We start from the raw sequence: 25,329 nt of genomic DNA, 5'->3' as shown, positions 1-25,329 counted from the left end.
AATTTTTGGTCTAAGACAGATAACGGTTAGATTTTTTTTCCTCAAATTGCTTCCAAACGTCTTTTATTATCAAAATGTTGCTGTAGCTTAAAGTTACCATATGCGTCGCGTAAGGAGAAAAATGGGCATAATGCATGGGTGTAAAGTGTCGTCCCAGATTAGCCTGTGCAGTTCGCACAGGCTAATCATGGACTATACTTTCCGCCTTAATTGGATTTTTGCTAAGAAGAGACTTCATTTCAACGAAAAATGTCATAAAAGCGGAAAGTGTCGTCACTGATTAGCCTGTGCGGACTGCACAGGCTAATCTGGGACGACACTTTACGCACATTCATTAAGCCCAGTTATCTCAGAACACGACTCATATATCAACCATGACGTAACACACCTCACTATCAACCGGTTATACCGAATATTTCGTTGTCTTGTGTTATATGTGGAATGATGGGCATTTTGCCTTTTCCCCCTGATTAAAGCATATCATCATGTACGTATCAGACGTAAACAACTTGTTTCTTTTTTCGATTGCTACGACCGACCCAATGTTTTGCTGATCATAAACTTTGTTTCAGTGTTCCAGTTGAGTTTGTGGGCATTTTTGATTAAATAATATTATTACATACGTTTGAAATCATTTTTGCTATATTTGAAGCATATTAGCTAAATTAACTAAATCACCTCAATAGAGAATGTGAGATTTTGTCTACTTCGTCATGTCATGACATAGCCGTATTAAATCGGGAATTGTAAAAAAAAAACTTACAAAAACTGACCTGTTGTCGCTATATTTTGACGATGTTTTATGGGAACAAATGGCTTTTCTTATAGGACTCAATGCACAGTTACGAAGAAGAATTGTCATAATTTAATAGCAACTGATAATCTATGTACACAATGATAAAAATAAGAAACCGCATGTAATGGCAAATGTATTATTAAATGTAACACCAAACCTTCTACAAGTGGACGTGATTTTAACCTTGTCGGACGTAGTGAGGTATTGGTTGTGGTGTGCGGATTGCAATCGAAAGGTTGTGAGTTCCCTATTCAGGAAATTTCTATGAACTTCAATCTGGGAAAATGGTACTTAATGCATGTGTGTAAAGTGTCCGCATAGCCTAATCAAGGACCACACTGAATAGTCTTTCCACTTAAATGGTATTTTTCGTTTGAAGCAAGTCTTTTCTTTCGTAAAATCCAGTTCAGGCAGAACGTGTTGCCCCTGATAAACCTGATTGGACTTGCATAGAGTTCTGTTTGGACTTGCATAGAGTGCTCCTGTTTGGACTTGCATAGAGTGCTGTTTGGACTTGCATAGAGTGCTGTTTGGACATTGCATAGAGTGCTGTTTGGACTTGCATAAAGTGCTGTTTGTTTTGCAGAGCGCGGCTCATGTTAATCTCGTTAATGACACACAATAATTTGTCTGTAAAAGAGGCGGACCCCGATAACCCGTACACAGCTCATCGCCTTATCGAGATTTATTTAATGGATTGAATCTTAAGAAACTCATCTCTAATAATGGGAACATGTCGTAATCAGTGAAAGCTGAACCACTTACCGTGAAGCCCCCGCAGTTCAGTCCCATGTCGTTGTAATTTCGCGGGTTCTTGTAGTTAAATCGCCACATTGCATTCCGGGAGGCAGGTTCAATCAGCCGCCCGTGGCCGGCTACATCCGTTGCGAGGAATAAGGCCATCGTCACAAGCTGGACCGCCCCATGAGTTAAAAACGTCCTCATTGTATAACGTCAAACTAACAACTTAGTATTTCATTAAAAAAAACAACAATAAACCGAAATATCCGATTGTTTGTAAAACCGTTCTTTTCCGCACACAATACGCTGCAAACAATATGATTTTCAACGCAAAGCCTTTTTAAAAGCGTGTTGTAATTTGTTGTCTTAAAATATTCCAACATGCATCAAAGGCAACTTTTCTTCTGTTAGAGCAAAAGATTTCCTTTGACTGAAATGTTTAAGAGATTAATACAAATTGCTTCGCCTGTCACTGCTTCTCAACACTATCTACGTTAACCTGTAGCGTTGTTCCGCTTTTATGACGACCACTTCGTAAACGTCAATTACGCTACGCTGTGATGGCCTGCTATACATCCATCAAGTCAGGTGCCTGAAAAACGAAATTTACTTTCATATATTATACTGAAATTGTACTATGCTTTGTGTTTGTCAGACTGTACGTAGAACTACATATGATCGCTTTCCGTGCTCTGTGAAAAGAGGGTTTAATGTGCGTAAAATGTCGTCCCAGATTAGCATGTGCAGTCCGCACAGGCTAATCAGCGACGACACTTTCCACTGTTATGGTATTTTTCGTTTACAGGAAGTCTCTACTTTGCAAAATCCAGTTAGTTAGGCGGAATGTGTTGTCCCTGATAAGCCTGTGCGGTCTCCACTGGCTAATCGGGGACAACACTTTCAGCACATGCATTAAATACTTTTTTCACAGAACATGACTAATTTTTATTAAATTACGCACGTGATTGTATGACCAGTGAACAAAACATCAACAATTTTGTTTTGATATCGGTAAGTTCTGCCTGAATTGACACTACTTCATGGTCTTTACGTGCGCAAGTTAATTCTCGCAAGTGCGTCTGTGATGACTTGACTTAAAAACATTAAGATATCACCTCGATGACACTGTACATGTTCATATCGTATTAATAGTCTCTTTGCAGTAAAACTTTGTTGTTTAAACTAGCGTAAGTACACTTGTTTAATAACACACTCCAACAACATATTTAATTTTATATGAGTGAACAAAAGTATGATAAATATGTTTTTATTAATTTATTTATTTATCAGGCCGAAGACCATCACCTCAACCAGGACCACATCCACCATCAGCACATGGAATGTCCGATTCATGTACTAGACAGGTAAAAAAGCACACATGGCCACAGAGATAAAGAAGTTGAACCTCACCATCCTAGGGATCAGGAGTCAAGATGGACTGGCTCTGGGCAGAAGCGACTAAATTCCCGTGAGTTACTGTTGTTCTCGTGGCATGAGTAGGATTATGCAGCACACACCCAGGTAGTAGCCTTGATGCTTTCCAAGTCGGCACAAAGAGCGCTCATCAGGTGGCATGCGCATGGACAATGGATATGATGGCCACTTTCCTTACACAGAAGAAGAGGACTTAAATGGACATATTCCAGTGCTACGCCTCGACAAAAAATAGTGAAGAGGAAAGATCATCATTCTTATGGATGACTTCAACGCCAAGATCAGCAGTGACAACCGAGGATATGAGAAGATCATTGGGAAGCAAGTGTTAGGTGAGATGAACGATAACGGTGAGAGATTCGCCGACCTGTGCGACACAAGTAACCTGGTCATCGGAGGAAGTGTTTTCAATAACAGAAAGATACTTAAGGCAACTTGAGTGTCATCAGACCTGTCAATGGTGAACCAGATCGACCATCTGTGCATCACAAGGAAGTTTCGTCGCTCTCTTTAGAATGTACGTGTCAAGCGAGGATCAGACGTGGCTTCGGACCACCTCCTTGTTGCCCGATTGAAACTGAAGCAGAAGAAGAGTTGAACATGGGGGCCCAGCCAACGCCAACTTTACAACACTGCTACGCTGAAAGATACATAGAAGCAAGGAGAGTCAAAGGTCACTCTCTCAAGCTGCTTGGAGAAGAGACGATAGAGCAGAAGTTGCAGAAAGTGAAAGTAGCTGTGACATCAACATGACAAGAAGTACTGAGCTCCAAGTCTTGCACCCAAAAGGAGTGGATATCGTTTGAGACGCTTCAGAAAGTTGAAAAAAAGGACGAGCAAAGAAGGCATGTGTCAGCAACAGCAGAACACGAGCCGCACAAGTGAAAGCAAAAGAAGGGTACACCGAAGCAAAAAGAAACGTGAAGCCAAGTAATAGAGCAGACAAGCGAAACTACCTAGAGGCGCTTTCAACAGAGGCGGAAGAGGCAGCCTTTCAGAACAGAACTTGGGATCAGTACTCTATCACCAAGAGATTAGCAGGAAAGTTTGCCAAGCCAGAGAGGCCAGTAAGGGGAAAATGGAAGAATAATAACAGATGAGGAAGAGAAAAAGAAGAGGAGGATTGAGCACTTCCAGGAGCAACTAAACAGGCCAGCTCATGCAAAACCACAGGAGATTTCGACAGCTACAAGCGATCTGTAAATCAATTGCTGCACTCCCACGAAGGAAGAGATCAGCAGCGCACTCAATCAATTTAAGAACGGCAAATCTGCAGGACCTTACAGCATTCCCGCAAAAGCATTAAAGGCTGACGAGGAGACCAGTGCGAAGCTTCTATACCCGCTTTTCAGCAAGATATGGGAAGGAAAAAAAAATCCAACAGATTGGAAAGAGGGATATCTCATCAAGCTCCCCAAGAAAATGGACCCCAGTTTCTGCTCCAACTACCCAGACATCTCTCTGTTGTCCATCCCAAGAAAGGTGTTTAATTGCATCATGCTGAACCGAATGAAAGACGCAATAGACCCGCATCTCCGTGACCAACAAGCCGGCTTGCGAAAGGAGAGTTCATGCACGGATCAGATCGCAAATCTGCGCATCATTCTGGAACCATTTCTCGAGTAGAAATTTCCCCTGTATGTCAAGTTAATTGACTATGAAAAGGCGTTCGACAGCGTTGACCGGGAGTCTCTCGAGAGACTTCTGAGACGCTATGTAGTGTCAGGATAGATCACCAACATCATCAGGAAGTCTTATGAAGGAATGACCTGCAGGATCGTTTATTGCAGAAGGCTCACGAATGCCTTTGAAGTGAGAACCGGAGTGAGGCAAGGCTCATTACTCTTACTTTTCCTGTTCCTGCTGGCCTGTTCCTACCCTGACTGGGTAATGAAGACCTCGACGGATCAGAAGCGGAATGGGATTAAGTGGAACAATATGGAAACAGTTGGAAGAACTCGACTTTTCTGATGATCTGGCTCTCCCACACCCATCAACAGATTCAGGAAAAGACAAACATGGTAGCGGACAACTCAGCAAGACGGGTCTTACCGCGCATATTCACACCGTTCAATCGCTTCCAGCGATTACGTCCTTCTTACTTAGCATCTCAAAGAACACACTTAAACCTGCTAAATCCAATACGTAAAATATAAAGAAGAGGGAAATACTTACACTCCGCTTTCCACCGACATATTACAGTATCTCAGTCGTCGCATGTTCCACAGTCGTCGCTGAAGGCGATTGAACGGTGCTATATGGACCTCTAAATTTGGCTCACGCGGGATATCAGGGAAGGTATCGACCTTATCGGCCTCTCGTTGAATTTCATACTATGACATATTTTGCCCTGCTTATTCGGATACAACATTACTTTTTTTATTGTTGTCTTATTTTCATGCAAGTGCGATGCGTGCCTTCTACATAATGCATCTCCTTTTCAACTGAAGACGATAACTCAATTTCATAATATGATAATGGCATTGTCATTTTCAAAAGGTTTCCAGACTTGTCAACTAATGCAGGAGAGATTATTTAAAACTTAGTATCCTGCAAGAAGAAAGTCATATCAATGTTTCAATGTATGCGTTCAAATGTGTGTTCCCATTGCTAATGGTCTGCACAATTATTATTTACGGTAAAGAAACTAGGTTTAAGAAGAAAAACCAGTTCCACATAATGTATTATGTGTGTATAATGATAATCTAAAAAATCGAAATCCTCTAAAACGTTGTTTTTTCAACTACATGTAATTAAACTATAGCCGGTCTCGTCACTTAATTACATGTAAAAACAAACAATAGAATATTGCAAGTAGAATACTATTGTCATTCCTTTGACAAGTTCCTCTGCCGTACAATAACCAATCTGTTTTAACTTCAATAATTAAAGGAAAAGCAATCGCTCATTCTGTATCACCTAAGCAATTAAATTTAACCTTATTTCTGATTAAAAAGTTAATGTGTATGGCATTAAAACTTAAATCTGTTAAAATTTAACCACAAATAGGTTCATTTAGTTCTTGTATCATCAATTAAACCTTCGATTGAAATCGATGGCATCATAACTTATCTGCGCTTTAATTTATAGTAGACGTCTGTCATCAATTAATTTCTTGATTTTTTAACTTTGATTTACGTGACCTGAAATGAACCTCGTTATACAATTTATATGACATGTACCAAATTAACTAATTCTAAAGTCGATCATGCTCAATTTTATAAATCATATCAAATAAATAAAAATGAAAGTGCAATTATTTAAATTTATAAAACGGCAAACAAAAACTAAAAAATGTATCTTACTTTAATGAAGCCCATCACGGAAGGCCTCTTGTTCCGAGGTGTGAAACTGAAATGTGCAAGCATACCTTCGGTTATACCAAGCTTCTATAATCGTGACGGCACACAATAACTAAAATGCATCTTATGTTAATCATACGTATGATGCAAGGTCTCAGCCGTCTTTCAACTGATTGAAATAGTTTAATTAAACACCAGACTATTAATGCTTGAGAGACTATGGGCTTACACTTACAACAAGAGCTGTCAGAGGACAGCGCGCTCGCCTATTCGAGTGCTTGACAGTATAACGTTAGCCATCATGGGGAAATTGTTCATATTCAATATTTTTTAGACGGTCTTTAAAAATAAAGAAGGGGGGGGGGGGGTGAGAGGGGGTATAATGTGGGGTGTGGTCATTTATTAGACGATCTTTCAAAAATAAAAAAGGGGAAACAATTTATTTTTTTGGGGGGTAGCGGGGGGGGGGGGGTAGGGGGGTGAGAGGGGGTATAATGTGGGGTGGGGTAATTTATTAGATGATGTTTAAAAAAAATTGGGGAGGGGGTAGGGGGTGGGGTGAGAGGGGGGTTTAATGTGGGGTGTGGTAATTTATGAGATGTTGTTTAAAAAAAAAATTGGGGGTCGGAGGTTTGGGGGGGGGGCAGGTTTGGGGGGGGGGGGGGGGGACGGGATTCTGGGTAATGGCGTGGGGTATTGTTTGGGTGGAATCCATTGTGGTATTCAGGTAAGTGTTGTTTTGTCAAAGCAATAATAAAATGTGATCATAAATAAAGAAATTATGGCAATTTAAGCAAAATGTTTAATTATCTAAGTGTTAAAGGGGCCATAGTTATGTCAAAATGCTTGATACAGTGGTCTGCTCTTGTTTATAGGTTAAGGTCATGTTGATAAACAAGTATGCAACATATAAATGCAATATGTCAAAGGATATAGGAAATATTTGGGGTAGTACGCAAACTTTAACATAGATTTATCAATAATATGCATATTCTAAGTATAAAAGGGTCAATAATTATGACAAAATGCTTGAAAGAATTGTCTGCTCATGTTAATAGGCTGGGTGATGTTGGTAAACAAGTATGCAAAATATGAAAGCAATATGTCAAGGGACAATGAAAATAAATGGGATAGTACGAAAACGTTAACATTTGCTGCATATTCTAAGTGGAAAAGGGGCCATAATTATGACAAAATGCTTGATAGAGTTGTCTGCTCTTATTTATAGGTCGGGGTCATATTGGTAAACAAGTATGCAAAATATGAAAGCAATATGTCAATGGACAATGAAAATAATTGGGGTAGTACGAAAACTTTTACATTTGCACGCTAACGCTAACGCCGACGCCGGGGTGAGTAGGATAGCTCCAACATATATATTTCATATATAATAGTCGAGCTAAAAATGTATGCATGCTTCATTTTATCTCATTGCGAATTCAAGTTCCTGTAATCTTTTCATGAATAATAATATACTGTAAGTGATATGTTTAGCACATGTCTGTCACTTGATTTCCTTAAGCATATTGAGCCCATTAAGTTCTGAATAATTCTGAATAATTCTGAATAATTCTTCATATTGTAGAATTTCATCGATTAAACAACTCATAGATAATTACTTCATGACACATAATACCATAAGAAGATCTTCGTGTTAGGACAATATAAAATGCTATTAAGACATTAAAGCGACAACAGTTGACATGAAATGTGGTTGCCATAACTGTCTAAAGCAATGACCATCTTCGCTCATGTTTCGTCACTTCTTTGCTGCTTATTATCACAACTTGTGACTAATTGTCTAAATATATAATTGCTGAGATGCAACTCAACACGAGGTCGATACAGGTACAATACATGGGAATTGTTTGGCATTAATTATATTTGAGCTGCACAAAGGGGAAAACCGGGCTTAATGCATGTGCGTACACTATCGTCCTAAGCGAGGACGACGCTTACCGCTTTTATGGATTTTTCTTTTAAAGAAAGTTTCTTCTAAACGCAAATCCAGTCAATACCTTAAGTGTCGCCCCTGATTAGCCTGTGTGGACTGCTGCACAGGCGAATCTTATACGACACTTTACGCACATGCATTTAGCCCGGTTTTCCCTGAGTGCGACTCCATTATAATTCATGCCCGAGCAGTTTAGTGTTTTTTTTTATAGAATTGCTAGTTAAGTTTTGTACATATGGAAACAAAATAATATCAGCAAATAAAAAAAATATGTATGTGCATTAAAGATTCAAACTAATGTATATTCAGGTCTGGCTATAGGCCTACGGACGGACACTTTATTCATGTATGTTTTCAAAATGAAAACTTCATTCAGGTCTTTGACAGTATACATACATATAACATATACAGAATTGTGCTATACAGATGGAACATTAAATATGTCTGTGGTATACACAACGAAAAAATGTTCAGCGTATCTTACCGAAACTACTCTGTGTTATACATTGTTCATCAAGTGTTTCAGAGATGTGTGCACTATTTAATTAAGAATGAAAATAATGTTGAAATATAGTCACTGCCAACAGAAGTTCTTTCGAATACTAGTAGGCTTTTCAGTGATGCTGTTTTAAAAGGTGTTTTAAACTGCGTTAAAGAGATTAAGCAAGGTCAGCAATAGTTACTATCTTGATTGGTAATCTCCGCTGCAAGTAACGTCAAATACATTCACCACAGATGGAAACTGCCAAGCAATGTTAACTTCAAGTAATAAAAAATAAAGAAAAAAAGCAGATGTAAAAGAATGGAAGTATAACTAAAACACAACAACCACAGATAAAAAAAACTAGGTTAACTACTATAAATACAATTCAACCATCAAAGTTATAACGCAATGAACTAGGGGGCGTAGAGCGGGACTAACTGCGCTAAAGTGAGGTTAGATGGAACCGACTTACCAAACGTCGTCGTTTTCATGTTTTTCGTGAAGGTGTAGCGGATAGTATCAACCGGTAAGCCACTTATTGTCCCCTACTGGTGAAACCTGAGGGGACTTATGGTTTGCGCTCTGTCCGTCAGTCTGTCTGTCACACTTTTCAGGATCCTGCGATAACTTTAAAAGTTCTTCATAATTTTTCATGAAACTTAAAACATGGATAGATGGTAATATGGAGATTATGCACGTCCTTTTATTTCGTTCCTACGCCAAGATTTCTGGTTGCTATGGCAACAAATAAAACAAGAAACCGTCGGAGACGGGTGATGCTCCCCCAAGTTTTTTTGTCACAATATTGAACTACATATTCAGATAAAAGGAAACGACTTGAGAGCACAGGTGGTTAGCGTGTGGCTATGATATTAATTAGTGAAAACATCATTTTGAATGATAAATAATCATATTATAACGAAAAATTAACTTTTCTGAAAAAAAAAATTTCACTATCAAATATATATATATATATATATATTTGATAGTGAAATATTTTTTTTCAGAAAAGTTAATTTTTCGTTATAATATGATTATTTATCATTCAAAATGATGTTTTCACTAATTAATAGCATAGCCACACGCTAACCACCTGTGCTTGAGAGCACAGTAGTTGGGGGGGGGGGGGGGGACAATAATTTTTTTTTTTTATTTCAAAGAGCCATAACTCTGTGAAAAATCATCCGACCAGAACCCGCTGATAATATGCACATCTCCTCTTGGTAGTGAAGCTACCCATAAGTGTCATTGAATTCCGGTGTTTAGTTGCTGAGAAATAGCACGGACAAAAATTGTGCACGGACGGACAGACAGACGCAGGCTTGGCAATCTCTTGTTATTTATATTATTTTAAGTGTTTATGTGTAATGATGTTTATTTCGGAATTTCTTATCGATTTATTGACTAAACACAAGCCTGTATAAATATTTTATGGCTTGGAAATAGTATTTGTTTTCACATTGAAACTATAATCAACTAGGGATTAGTAAGAAGAAATGACAGAATCACAAAATAATAACTTTACTTACGTCATTAATACATAAATTCATGCTGGCTTATGAAAATACCTCATGTGAAATGACAAATAATTATATAACAACACTAAATAACTTCACTCAATAGATAAAAACTATCATGAACAACAGGGTATACAATTTTGGGATTCATTTTACATTGTGTTTAAGATAGAAATATGCCGTGTAATTCCATCATATAACACATCTAAGGTATCAGGCGATGCCTAACAAAAACAACACTTCCAATTCAAAGAGAATGTATCATATTAAAAACAAAACTTTGAATTGATAATAATGACATAATAGTAAAGATTTTTTGTTAAATAATGTACCGGTATCTACAGAAGTACTCCATTTCATATTACTAAATAAATCATTGACTAGTTTAAATATTATCATAAATATAGACACAAATATGTATGTAGCCAAAATATGCTGTTATTTTCAATAAAGGGCAATCAACCAAATAACACGGTTTGTAAAAGTCTTTTACAGTCTTTAAATAAAAATAAATCAGACAAAATGACATCATCAATTTCCTTTTAAGTCAAAGCATTAGCGCAGTAATCAACATAAGCACAAGCATTAAAGCCCTGCAGTGGTAACCTTTGAACAGCTCTAGAAGGCTGGATTGTAACTAGAAGGCTGGATTGTAACTTGTGTCGCTATGAAATTATTGTATGAGCAGTGCTCTGTAAAAGGGTGGTTAAATGCATAAGCGAAAAGTGCCGTCCCAGATTAGCCTGTGCAGTCCACACAGGCTACTCAGTGACAACACTTTCCGCCTAAACTTGATTTTTGCTAAGATGAGACTTTGTTGAAACGAAAAATATATAAAAAATGGGAAAGTGTCGTCAATGATAAGCCTGTGCAGACTGCACAGGCTAATCTGGGATGGCACTTTTCGCGCATGCATTAAAACCCCTTTTCATACAGCACTGCTAATATACAAACTTGGCCTCACACACGAGATGGCCTTGTTGCACTCATTTGTAACAAATTTCTTCGTTCTAAATTGCCCTTTATTGAAATGACTGACATCAAAATTCAAAGTGTCTATTATATGGAAAATAAGTAAATTAACTATTACTACAAAATCACACTTAATACAATAACAACTAACAAGTACAGGGCAGAACAAATTAAAAACTCATTAATTACTGTGGGAATGCCATTATTTTGGAATATATGACATATGACATTTATTAACAATTTAACTAAAGGTTTCAATAAACGAAAAACAATAACAATAACTTTAAAGAAAAACTAACTCTAACATCCAGCATTAAACTCACTTCTTCAACAATTATTTTTTAATATACATCGATTTGATTAAATGATCTGAATATATCTCAACTTTTTTAAATTAACGAAGTAAACAGATTGGCTGATTTTAACCCTTTTCCACTCAGAAGCAAAGTGAAAATGGCTATGTGCAAACAGCATAAAACCAGAACAGCCTGCGAGTAACTCACAGTCTGTGCAGGTTTTATGCAGTTTGCTGCTCATCAGTATCTAAGGGTTGGAAAATGAAGCCTTAAAAACTTGAATTAGTAAGAAAGGTAATTAATTAAATGTAACTTTCTGGGTTGAGTACGTATCTAAGTGGTAAAGGGATAATATAAGCAAACCTTGCATCACAATTATTTTGAAAAGAACATCAATATTGTCAAAAAGGAGCATATTACAAATTTCTTGTTGTTTGAATCTAACATTACTTTAGATTTATTTGATGCTTTAAGTTATCTTTAAAAAAAAACAACATTAAATTGAACTAGCTTTAAATATCATTTGCAGAGTTAATATTGTCAGATGTAAGAATAAATTATTTAGATCTAATTATAATCAAAGAGTGATATATACTTATGCAAACAGCTCAGCATTGTTATAGAATACAAAAAGAACAATGTTTTCCTGAGTCTTCAAATAGTCAGACCAAACATGAATTATGCTTCCTGCTCATTTTTATAAAACACAAATTATTTGACAAATCTCTAGTTGTAACACTGCAAAATATTATGCAAAGATTGCATAAAACACAAAATAATTAACATAGTCTTTACATCTGTACGCAGCAGTTGACAGAAAGACGTGACTTAAGTGTCATGGGTTTTGCTTGAGCAAAATTAAATCAATGAATTTTAACTCAATACAAAAAAAATACTTCAGCGCTGAGACACTTGAAAACAGCATTTTTAACACAACTATTTTGAAAGATTTGAATAAATTTTAATAACATAATTGTGAAGATGGGGACATGATGTTAGTCATAAAATCAAAACAATGCACCTATTTTAATGTCCTTAATTAAGTCATTTTAAAGGGACATTTAGCAGATTTAAATACACTTCTTTTAATATGACATTTTAAAGGGACCTTTTCACAGATTTTGGCAGATATTGAAGTTTGTCATTTAATGCTTTATATTGATACACGTAGACATTGGATCTAAAATGGTCCAGTAAAAAATGCAAGAATAAAATTAAAGAATGAAAAAAAGTAACCCTCAACTGGGCTTAAACCACTGACCCCCTGAGTAAAAGTCTATTGCTTAGACCACTGGACCATCCATGCTCATAAATTGAATGATGTATTTTAAACTTTATATAAACAATCCTCATAGTATCACAAAATGTAACAACAACAACAAAACTGTCCAAATTATTCAATCATTTTGCATTACAACTGTTTATAATTTTAGGTTTTTAAATCGTCAAAAGATGAATATAATGGATATTTTAGAGCATGGTAAATGGTCAGTATTACTGCTTCCTCACAAATATCGTACTACAACGAAAATTTGCAAATCTGAAACATTTTTTTAATTTTGTCAATTTACCAAAACGAGAAACGGCCCCTTCAAATAAAATACTCAAGCATCAGAATTAAAAACCTAATTAATGAATGTCAGCCATGGGGTCAAAGTGTATTAAAATTCATTTTCTTGACCCTATATTTTAAACTATATGCAAATAATGCATCTTTTGTGGTAAGCTTTTAAAACAACAACAGGACAAACAGTGAAACACTCCAAATTAGTCAATGTTTTACATTATGCATGTCTTATCATTTCATCCATTTCAGCTGAAGTAAACTTATCAATCAAACAACATTGAAGACAACTTTTTTCAGCAGCATTATATGTTTTATTTTTTGAATTGGTGACAAAATAATTAGAAATTTTGGATTCACAAATATGTGTATATTGAATTTACCTTTCATATTTAAAGTGGAGCATAAATTGTATTTAACAGACTCAGATGAGGATGAAATTTTGTGTGTGAAAAGCAGCTTACAAGTGCATGTACAATTTATTTATTTAAATATCTGAAGAGGTATCATTTGCCTAACCAATTAGTGTATCAATTGTAATACATACCAATTTGGTCATTTTCTTATCATGAAAACATGCAATTTTATATGCGCTTCACATATATCTTGTTGAGATAAACTTAAAACACAATATTTTGGTACGATACTTACATAAGCACATAAATTATGAACAAACAATAATTATTGGATGAGGGCACATGCATAAATATATTTGAGTCGTGCTCTGTGAAAAGGGGGTTTTATGAAAGACGATTTCTACCTAAACTAGATTTTGCTAAGACAAGACTTCCTTTATACAGAAAATACAATAAAAGCAGAAAGTGTAGTCCCTGATAAGCCTGTGCACACTGCACAGGCTAATCAGGGACTTCACTATCCACACATTCATTAAACCCCCTTTTCAAAGAGCATGGCTCATTTGTGAACATTGTCAAGATCACACAACAAGTGCTATTTTTGTCACGACTCTTAACATTAACAACAGCAAAACAATAAAACATTAAATATAAAGAATATAAAGTGTAGAGTTTCCCATTCTCAAATAGACAACACCTGCGCAATGGAACAAATGAGTCCGTCACCTTTAAAAACAGTGCTTAATGTATGTGCCTGAAGTGTTGTCCCAGAAAAGTGACTGAAGTCTGGAAAGGCTCATCAGGGACGACACTTTCCACTTTGAATGGATTCTCCTTCAGAAGGGGCTAAAGAAATATTCCATAAAAGCAGAAAGTGTCTAAAAGGATTAGCAAGTGTGGAATGCACAGGCTAATCTGGAACCACGACTTGAGCACATGCATCAAGTCCAGTTTTACACAGCACTGATTTTTTTTTAAAGATTTAAATGGATATACCAGTACTTGTACTTGAAGATGCATTTCATTCTAAAGAACAGCCATGAGAATTTTTTTATGATTTGTCTGTACAAAATATTTTATTATCAAATGTTTTTGATATTCATGGATATCAACTTATGTAAAATTCAATATGATATTGGTAAAATCATAATAGATGTTTTAACAAGAGCTGAAATTTTAAGAGAAAACTTCATTATTAAATAAATTGATTTAATAATAAACAAGATGTGTTTGTGAAACACAATGTCCCCCTATATGACGTTTGAACATGAAGGATGACCTTGACCTTGACCCTTCACCACTCAAAATGTGCAGCTCCATGAGATACACATGCATTTCAAATATAAAATTGCTAGCTTCAATATTGCAGAAGTGACATTACATGAGCAATTTTGACCCATATATTTGACTTTGAAGGATGACCTTGATCTTGACCTTTCACCACTCAAAATGTGCAGCTCCATGAGATACACATGCATGCCAAATATCAAGTTGCTATCTTCAATATTGCAAAAGTATTCATAAAATAAGCGATTTGAGCCACATATATTTGACCACTGACCTTGAAGGATGACCTTGACCTTTCACTACTCAAAATGTGCAGCTCCATGAGATACACATGCATGCCAAATATCAAGTTGCTATCTTGAATATTGAAATACTGCAAAAGTATACATTAAATAAGCGATTTTGACTCATATATTTGACCTTTGACCTTGAAGGATGACCTTGACCTTTCACCACTCAAAATGTGCAGCTCCATGAGATACATAGGCATGCCAAATATCAAGTTGCTATCTTCAATATTGCAAAAGTTATTGCAAATGTTAAAGTTGGCGCAAACCAACCAACAGACCAACCAACAGACCAACAGACAGGGCAAAAACAATATGTCCCCCACTACTATTGGGGACATACAAAATTATTGTGATAATGTGATTCAACCATTAACATATTAATTTTAACAAATCTCACATGATTTCATGATCCATGAGTACACTGTATATCATAATCCAGCTTTTGTATCAATGAAATAATATTTAAATGTATAATTAATTTAACCATCAGATTAAACTGCAGCCTCACAAAAAACACAAATTTTAGAGATACGCCCTAGAAGTATTGATACATGCATTCTGTAACACTGTTTTTGAGGAGTTCTTCACTGTCATGTTTTAATTATAACTTTACCTCTTTCCAATTTCTCATTCTAAAAAAATTATATTCCCATGGTTGCATAATTATGATGTATCAAATTACAACTAGAGCTTTGTCACAGACGTGATGAATACCCCCACATGCCGCATTGACAAATAATATTTGTATGTCGTCTTCACAAAAAACAGCGGACATCATGCTCAATTTTTAAAACGCACTTAGTGACCCCTTGACCTTGTTTTTGACCCAGAAAGGCCCATGTTTTAACTTGGCCTTAAGATCATCTCCATAAAACTTCTGACCAAGTTTGGTGAAGATCGGATGTAAACTACTTGAATTAGAGAGCGGACACCATGCTGAATGTTAAAAAACGAACTAAGTGACCCTGTGACCTAGTTTTAATCCCCGAATGGCCCAATTTCAAACTTGTCCTAGAAATCATTTAGATAAAACTTGTGACCAAGTTTGGTGAGGATTGGATGAAAACTACTTGAATTAGAGAGCGAACAACATGGTGAGGTTAAAACACACTAACATACCCCGTGACCTAGTTTCTGACCTGGCATGACGCATATTCAAACTTGACCTAGACATCATCTAGATACAACTTCTGACCAAGTTTGGTGAAGATTGGATGAAAACTACTTGAATTAGAGAGCGGACAACATTGTGATGTTTAAAACGCACTTAGTGACCCCATGACCTTGTTTTTGACCTGGCATGACCCATATTCAAACTTGCCCTAGACATTATCAAGATACAACTTCTGACCAATTTTGGTGAAGATTGGATAAAAACTACTTCAATTAGAGATCAGACATCATAGTGAGGTTTAAAACACACTAAGTGACCCTGTGACCTAGTTTTTGACCCGGCATGGCCCATGTTTGAACTTGACCTACACATCATCTAGTTACAACATCTGACCAAGTGTGGTGAAGATCGGATTTAAACTACTTGAAATAGAGAGCGAACACCATGCTCAATTTGTAAAACGTACTAAGTGACCCTGTGAACTAGTTTTTGATCTGGCATGGCCCATGTCCGAACTTGGCCTTTAGATCATCTAGATAAAACTTCTGACCAAGTTTGGTGAAGATCAGATGAAAACTACTTGATTAAGAGAGCGGACTCCATGCTGAATGTTTAAAAACGCACTAAGTGACCCCGTGACCTAGTTTTTGACCCGGCAAGGCCCATGTTCAAACTTGGCCTTCAGATCATCTAGATGCAACTTCTGATCAAGTTTGGTGAAGATCAGATGAAAACTACTTGATTAAGAGAGCGGACAACATGCTGAATGTTTAAAACGCACTTAGTGACCCCATGACCTTGTTTTTGACCCGGCAAGGCCCATGTTAGAACTTGGCCTAGACATCATGTAGATACAACTTCTGACCAAGTGTAATGAAGATCGGATGAAAACTACTTGAATTAGAGAGCGGACAACATGCTGAATGTTTAAAACGCACTAAGTGACCCCGTGACCTAATTTTTGACCTGGCAAGGCCCATGTTCGAACTTGGCCTAGACATCATGTAGATACAACTTCTGACTAAGTTTGGTGAAGATCGGATGAAAACTACTTGAATTAGAGAGCGGACACTTAATACAGACAGACCAACCGACCGACAGACAACTTCACTCCTATATGCCCCCCTAAACTTCATTTGTGGGGGTATAACAAGAATTGTAAAACAGAGCAAGGAATGAAGAGACAAAGGAATGTACATTGAATGACCTGATGTTTCAATGTATACCTGTTATATCTGTTTCACATTACTTACTCAGATAAAACAGTTTCACACTCACAACTCCATTGTAAAACGCCATGTTCTGTATAAATTAGGCCTAATGAATGTGCGCAAAATGTCATCCCAGATTAGCCTGTGCAGTCCACACAAGCTTATCAGGGACAACACTTTCACACCTAACGAAAAATTATGTTTAAAGGAAGTCTCTTCTTTCTGAAAATCAAGTTTAGGCAGAAAGTTTTGTCCAAGGTTAGCCTGTGCAGATTTTACATGTGCATTAAGCCCAGTTTTCCCAGAACATGGCTCATATAACCTGGGTTAAGATGCAGGATGATTCAAACAATTTAATTCTGTGAACGCAATTTATATGCAGCATAACAAATGATAGCATACATAACAATACTGTTGCGTTATTTCAGGCAATATGTATAATGCAGAAGCACTGAGTAACATTTATATAGAAATACAGGAATTGTATAACTCTATGGGGATCAGTATCACAGACAGATGCAACTGACATTGTACCACTTCTAGTTCCAAATATTCACAATGTTACCATTAAGTAACTACACTGGGTAAAACTCAAAAAATGCACTGCCTGGAAAAAACCCACATCAAAGTAGGTAAAATGGACATCAAATTTAGTTATTATTGAGGTAGTCAATTAAAACATGTATTAACTTAAGTTAGTTTGATTGCAGCCTATGAGACCAAAATAAGCCATAAAACATACTCCAAAATATTGAGGTCAGAAAAAGCAGAAAACAGATTGCAAGTCTTTTGATATTTTCTTAGCCTCTGCGTTAAATGAAAAGTCTCTGTTGTATTTCACCAGATCTTGCGGAATGGTTACTATGTAGATTTGGGTGAAATTAACCATTTCCCACTCAAAAGCAAAATGAAAATGACTTTGTGCAAACAGCATAAAACCAGAACAGCCTGCCAGTTACTCGCAATGTATTCAAGTTTTATGCTGTTTGCTGCTGATCAGTATGTATGGGTTGAAAATGAAGCCTTTAAAACTTGAATCTAGCAAGAAAGGTCTTCTATTAAATATATATTTTTAAGGGACCAAAAATGCGTACCTAAAAAACGTATCTATGTGGTAAAGGGTTAATTAATGCACCCTACATTGTATCGTGGAATATTCAGCACATATGTGCAAGCCTTTTCTGGAGGATCATACAAGCCATACTCTAGGACAACTAGATTAATGTTCACATGAGTAAAGCGTTGTCCCAGGAAAGTCTGTGCAGTCTTCACAGACTAATCATGGACAACAATTTAAGCTTTTATGAAATGTTTCGTTAAAAAGGGGTCTCCTATAAACAAAATAAAGTCAAGGCGGACAGAGCTGTTCTTAATTATACTGTGCAGATTGCATGGGCTTATATGGGACTACACTTTACTCACGTGCATTAAACCCAGTTTTTAAAGAGGGCAATTAATATGTTTATACTTAAAATGAGCTCATCATTAAATATTATTGCTTGATGAAGATTAAACATCAGATTTGTGTTATCTGTAATCCAAGATATCCAAGTTGCAGAAAAAATACAGAACTTAACACACCTGTGTATTAAAATAGCTTTTGAAGTCAACTATGACTCACACTGTCTTTACAATGCCATGTTTAAATGATTTTCACCATTAATTGTATGAATGCACTGCATTTAATTTAGGTTATTGCATCCGAAATGTATTGCACAAATTGTGTCACCCAAAAATCAACGCAATGCTAAATTCTGCGATGAACATCTTTTGCATCTAAAGGTCATGGTTAATGCTTAAATGCTTCATCAAAAGGTTAATGTGAGATATTGAAAATGCAAAAACATGTTTGCAAAAAACATATCATTAAAATAACTATTTAAATAACTTTGAGAATAATAAATATATGATAAATCAACAAATGCAATAAATATTAAATAAAAATAAATATTATTATGGTGTTTAAGCAAGTTCCTCTGACATAACATAGCAATTAAATATATATAATTGGAAAATATAAAAAGTGAACAGTTCTGCAGAGTTAAATTTAACAAGCAATTAATGATTGTTTTATTAGCTTTCAAAGCAATAAATAAATACATGTTTTAAAAATTTATATTTTATGCATGTCTTAAAAAATACATAAATACATATAAATGTATAGTAACATTTAACAAACTTCATTTAAACGTGACAAAGTACATCATAACTCTTTTTAATTTAAAAAAATAACCAACAACAATGCAATCCCCCTTCCCCCAATCCTTGACACCACAGGCTATGGTGCAACATGTTTTATGATAATTTAAGCTTTCCTTGCCATGCTGAACTCATCATTATCCTAGTCTCTCTGGTGCAGAAAAAAACAAATATATGTCTAGGAACTTTAAACACATTTAATTTGGCAGTCATATTTATTCAAAACTCTGATGTTTAAAAAAAATAACACCAATAACAGTATAATTTTTCCCAAAAAATCATTGAGACCATAGCCTATGGTATAACATGTATCACGACAAATTAAGCTTTTCGTGCAATGCTAAACTCTTCATTATCCGAGTCACTCAGGTGATTTCCAAGGTCATGATCGTCATCCTCCTGACTCAGACGGTCGAATCCCTTGCGGGTATTGAGGAAATTGCCGATATTGAATATGTGTTTAGGACCTCTGTTCCTACGGCACCTGCTGAAGTAGCCTGCAAAACAGCGCCGGGAGTATTATACTTATGTTATTTACAATTACAGCTCCAATACATTTACCAGGCTCTATTGAACACAATAAGCTTAAATTATAGGCCTGCATTGTTTCCTATATTTGCAGTTGGTTTTTAGTCATGCAAGTTTCCCACATTTCAAAGAGGCTATAGGAGTATAATTTGTAACAAACATTTCAATCGATTTAAAGTGCTTCCAGTATAGAAATAAATGTATTGATCATTCAGGTTTTTTAATTTATTCATGCAAATAGGTCAGTGCAAGGTTAATATTGGCGAGCTATACCTTGAGGAAATCTGAAGATATGATCTATATGTTGTGACACTCCTACAGTCTAGCGTTATTTTCATGGCTATTGGTTCTAGAACACTTTAAAACTCTAGTTTTACAAAAAAAACACCGCATAACGGGTGCCACACTCGGCTGCGGGTGCAGTTTAAAAAAAATGAAAGCTTGTCAGATTTAAAAAAAAAAAATTCGGGTCACAGTGACCTTGACAAATCTTGACAAAATGTTAAGGTTTTAGCACGACGCGGACAGCCGACGACACGACGACGGACACGACACAACGAGCTGGCTATGACAATTCCTCGGGTTTTCTCCGAAAACAGCAGAGCGTAAAATAAGTTTTTAGTGCTTCTAAATATTTTAACACTGTCTTTTTTTCAAATTTCTTATTATGTGCCTTATTTATGGATACCATTAGATCAGCAACTTATCATAGTTAGATTACTAGTTTCTGCTGTGAACCATATGCTGAGGTGAAAATAAAACTGAAACTACTGATACCATACTTAAAATATTAGAATAAATATAACGGTCATAATTATTGTTTAAACAAACCTTATAGCAATATAAAGTTCTTTACTAATCAGTTTCCAATTTTTGTGATAAGAATTGGAAAGTATATGCCATTGTTCTATAGCTTTTCATCTAGAAACATTTAGGACCAACCAAACAATAAATAACAATGAGTTAAAAAAAAACTGTAATTTGAATAAGTCCAAGTCAAAAAGTAGGTCAATGCAGAGGTCAAAATGAGTTCAGATGATGTTTGTATGTTGATATTGCTAAAAGACATCATCCATTTAAGTATAAAATATTTGTAGCAAGCAGTATTGTTGTTAGACAAAACATATCATTTTTGGTTAACCAAAGAAAACTTATGAATCTACGGTCAAAAGTAGGTCAATGTAAAGGTCAAAACAAGGTCAGGAGATCTGGGTGTGTTAACCCTTTCCCACTCAAATAAGTTTTAAATTTTACGCATTTGTAGTAACGAAAGTTAAATTTAATTCAAGACCTTTCTTACTAGATTCAAGTTTTAAAGGCTTCATTTCCAACCCTTAGATACTGATGAGCAGCAAACAACATAAAACCTGAACAGATTGAGTTACTCGCAGGCTGTTCTGGTTTTATGCTGTTTGCACATACCTATTTTCACTTTGCTTCTGAGTGAAAAAGGGTTAAAAGTGATCAAAATCATAATCAATTCAAGAATCAAAGGCTTTGTACGAAGTACTGTTGATATAATGCAAAACATGTCATTTTGGGTTAACCGCATACAGTCGGATGAACGAAGAAAAGAACAGGCAGGCTGACCACTTTATATCTACTGGCTTCTGCAGTTGCTAAGGGCGTAAGCATTAACTTCCTATCACTGCAACTACAGGATAAGCTTGTTGAACCGATCTGTTAGACATAACTTAAATCAGGGTTATATACCCCAACTTTTAATTGCGTATATGGTTTTGATGAAAAGAAAAACATATTTCTATGTGTAGGTAGACAATAACATCTCTGGATCAACACATGCTGGAGAAAATAACAAGTTTATCAACCTGTATCTATATATTCCAAACCAGTAGGAAAGATCTCAAGTCATTAAAGGCCAAGATACATAGATGCTTGTCTACAAATGAATTTGATGTATAGGAAAGAATTACCATCTTTATAGAAAATTGAAATTACTAAAATGTTATTTAAGAAATAATACTTGGTCATAGACTGTAGTTGAATAACCCTCAACCTGAAGTTAAAAGGTGTATGTGTTGTATAAAGAGTACCAAGCACGAGTGAAATGAAGCCATACATCTAAACTTGTGGTCATGGGTTAATTGACTATGTATTATGGCCTACAGGAATTATTTTTCTTTTTCATTTCACTGAATATTTATCCTCATTTGTGTCTTTAAGGCAACAAAATATTTATTTTAAAGCTCCACCAATAATCGTTAAGTAATCTGTTCCGTTGATTAATTTTCATCATATAGTCCCATAAATTAACTAGTTGTTAAAGAAGCAAATAAAAAAACAGGCAAAGGGATGCATACATTGAATTGAAATTCTATTTGTTGTAAGCCGAAACGGAGACAACAAAAAATCCATTGTTTAAAGATAATAGTGAATGACTCTAGCAATCCAATGTTACAACAATAAAGAACACTTACTTCAAAACTGTAAATCGTGGCGTGAATCACAAAACACCAAGTGAGATTTTGCTGTAATTAATCGACTATATGGAAACTAGGTCATTTTACGCATTTGTTTACAGTACATGTATTTGGCATGTGACTTTCACTGATAAAAATGTGATTATAATTTTATCACACAAGGTATAACATATCTGTTTCATTGTTTGTTGATAGTGCATGTTTGAAATGTGTAAGCTCTGCCAATAATTATACTAATAATTACTAGTTCATTTTTGTTTATATGCAATTTTGCATATGCCTGTTTTCAACAATAACTTTGTGTCAATTTGCCAGTTATTCACAACCTAACTTAAAGAGACAAACAGGTTTATTAAGAAATGGTTGTCATTATATGATAGAAGGAACTTGAGATCTTTCTAAAATAACCATCTCCTTAAGTAAACATGAAACCGTCAGAGAAGGGTGATGCTCCCCAAAGGTTTTTTTGTCACAATATTGCACTATATATTCAGATAAAAGGAAACGTCTTGAGGGGCATAACTTTGGACAAAATAATACGATGGATGGTTTAGCAACTTAAAAATTTCAAAGGGCCACAACTCTCTAAATAAATCATCTAACCAGAACCTACAAAAAACATGCACATCTCCTCAAGGTAGTTAAGCTTCCCATAAAGCTTCATTGAATTCCAGTCAGTAGTTGGGGAGAAATAGCCCGGACAAGAATTGCACTATATGTACAGTTTATAGAACATTTCAAAGGGCCATAACTCTGTGAAAAATCATCGGACCATAACCGGCTGATAATATGCACATCTCCTATTGGTAATGAAGCTTCCCATAAAGTTCCATTGAATTCCCATTATAAGTTGCTGAGAAATAGCTCGGACAAGAATTGCACTATATGTACAATGGAAAAATTTCAAAGGGCCATAGCTCTGTGAAAAAAATCATCCCACGAGAACCGGCTGATAATATGCACATCTCCTCTTGGTAGTGAAGCTTCTCATAGTTTCATTGAATTCCGGTCATTAGTTGCTGAGATATAGCCCTGACAAGAATTGCACTACATATGTATATGTACGGTTAATGGAAATTTCAAAGGGCCATAACTCTGTGAAAAATCATCTGACCAGAACCAGCTGATAATATGCACATGTCCTCTTGGTAGTGAAGCTTCCCATAAAGTTTCATTGAATTCCGGTCATTAGTTGCTGAGAAATAGCCCGGACAAGAATTGCACTATATGTACAGTTAATGGAAAATTTCAAAGGGCCATTACTCTGTGAAAAATCCGACCAGAGCCCGCTAATAATATGCACATTTCCTCTTGGTAGTGAAGCTTCCCATAAAGTTTAATTGAATTCCGGTCATTAGTTGCTGAGAAATAGCCCGGACAAAAATTGTGCACGGATGGACAGACAGATGCACACACGCACGGACTGACGAAGCGGCGACTATATGCTCCCCCCAAAATAAATTTAGGGGGAGCATAATAAATGTAAAATAAACTTTTTCTGTTCAAACAATGCCAACCCAAAACAATGTCAATCACACCAACTTCATGCCTGCATTTTCCAACATAAAAATATGTCAATAAACAACTCTGAAGATGTATAATATAGTTGCTGTCTCTACCTGGAAAAAATAACCTGTAACAGAAACCCAGATCAAAAACAAATGATAAATCCATCAGTAAGGTCAAACAATCCTGCCATTTGTTAATATGGATCTCGCCCGTCCACAATTTGTATCAACAAAACCTCACCTCTCGATCTGCAGCTTGCTTCTGTTTGCATACTATCCTGCCTATAAACATGGCAAGTGAACAGGAACAATGGTTAATATATCTTAGTGAACATTAAAGTGTAATAAACACCTTTTTGCAATAACTTTGTTTTCAGAACCTTGATGCATGTAAGACTCTGCTTTTAATGGAATAAATGGTATAAAATTGTCTACGGAAGCAATAAATAATGTATTTATATAACAACTAAATCAAAAACAAATGCTGTACCTGTTATATAGCCCTGCGTTTGACAGCTATGCAACAATGCAACATACATACAAATATTCTCCTGTGTTATAACTTATAAGTCATGTATTTCATTATGAGGCAAGTACAAATGAAAATCGTGATTAAACCCAAAACATGTTTGAAATACAAAATGTAAATAAAGAAGAAATGATAATTTTCCAACCATTGCAAAAAGAATGGAGGTTTTGGATTGAATGCAAAACATAAGTTTTTCTACCTGAAACCAAAACCCCACCATTCAGCAAAATAGGAATCTCAGCAAAGCTTTGCCCAAAATGGTAGGTTACAACTGGGTATTTATCTTGGTACTTACACATAGTTCATACCACCAGATAGACAACAGGCATTTGCTATTTTCTGGCCAAAGTCATCTTCGAAAGACAAACAAGAGCTCATTGTAAAGCATATATGCTTAATGACTTGCAGTCTCCTTGTTAATATGTGCAATTGTTACAGATATTTGGAACAAAAGACCTTGACCTAAAAATTGATAGGCTTCTTCCTTCCTTACCAAGCAACCAACATACCAATCTTGATAATGTTAAATCAAAGGGTTTTCAAGGTATTGTGCAGAATGATTCCATATTACAAGCCCAAGTGACTGACCTTTAAACCTCAAAACAAGCATCTTCCTTTCAGCCATGTGACCAATATAACAAGTTGAATGATCTCCAGCTGTTACTAGACAGTAATACTTTCAGACTCCTACTATTGTAAGTGGGCATACATATTTACTTTAACAAGACAAAAGATACATATCTGCCTTCATATTGACTTGGATCGTGCTCTGTGAAAAGGGGGCTTAATGCATGTGTGTAATGTGT

General features: G+C 35.8%; 2 protein-coding genes across 5 annotated transcripts in view; both read right to left on the bottom strand.

Moving 5' to 3' along the window:
- Positions 1–23,979, bottom strand: part of LOC127876652 (uncharacterized) — a 31,216-nt gene extending 7,237 nt beyond the window's left edge. Inside the window, exons 1-3 of one of the 2 annotated variants that reach the window (XM_052421989.1) lie at positions 22,484–23,979; positions 6,277–6,322; positions 1,562–2,129 (exon numbers count right to left, since the gene is read on the bottom strand). In XM_052421989.1, coding sequence (XP_052277949.1) covers positions 1,562–1,741 — 180 coding nt within the window. In that variant the 5' untranslated portion in view covers positions 1,742–2,129; positions 6,277–6,322; positions 22,484–23,979. Of the gene's footprint in view, positions 1–1,561; positions 2,130–6,276; positions 6,323–9,183; positions 9,288–22,483 lie in introns of those variants that run through there. The other variant, XM_052421990.1, reaches the window with a different exon arrangement.
- Positions 10,217–25,329, bottom strand: part of LOC127876651 (peptidyl-glycine alpha-amidating monooxygenase B-like) — an 82,960-nt gene continuing 67,847 nt past the window's right edge. For all 3 annotated transcript variants that reach the window (XM_052421986.1, XM_052421988.1, XM_052421987.1), the window contains one exon: positions 10,217–20,014. In XM_052421986.1, the coding sequence (XP_052277946.1) occupies positions 19,839–20,014 (176 nt within the window). In that variant the 3' untranslated portion in view covers positions 10,217–19,838. The remainder of the gene's footprint in view (positions 20,015–25,329) is intronic.

The sequence above is a fragment of the Dreissena polymorpha genome, chromosome 4, assembly GCF_020536995.1.
Source record: "Dreissena polymorpha isolate Duluth1 chromosome 4, UMN_Dpol_1.0, whole genome shotgun sequence".
NCBI classification, from domain to species: domain Eukaryota; kingdom Metazoa; phylum Mollusca; class Bivalvia; order Myida; family Dreissenidae; genus Dreissena; species Dreissena polymorpha.
Note: the sequence above shows the minus strand (reverse complement) of the source record. Positions and strands in the feature narration are given on the sequence as shown.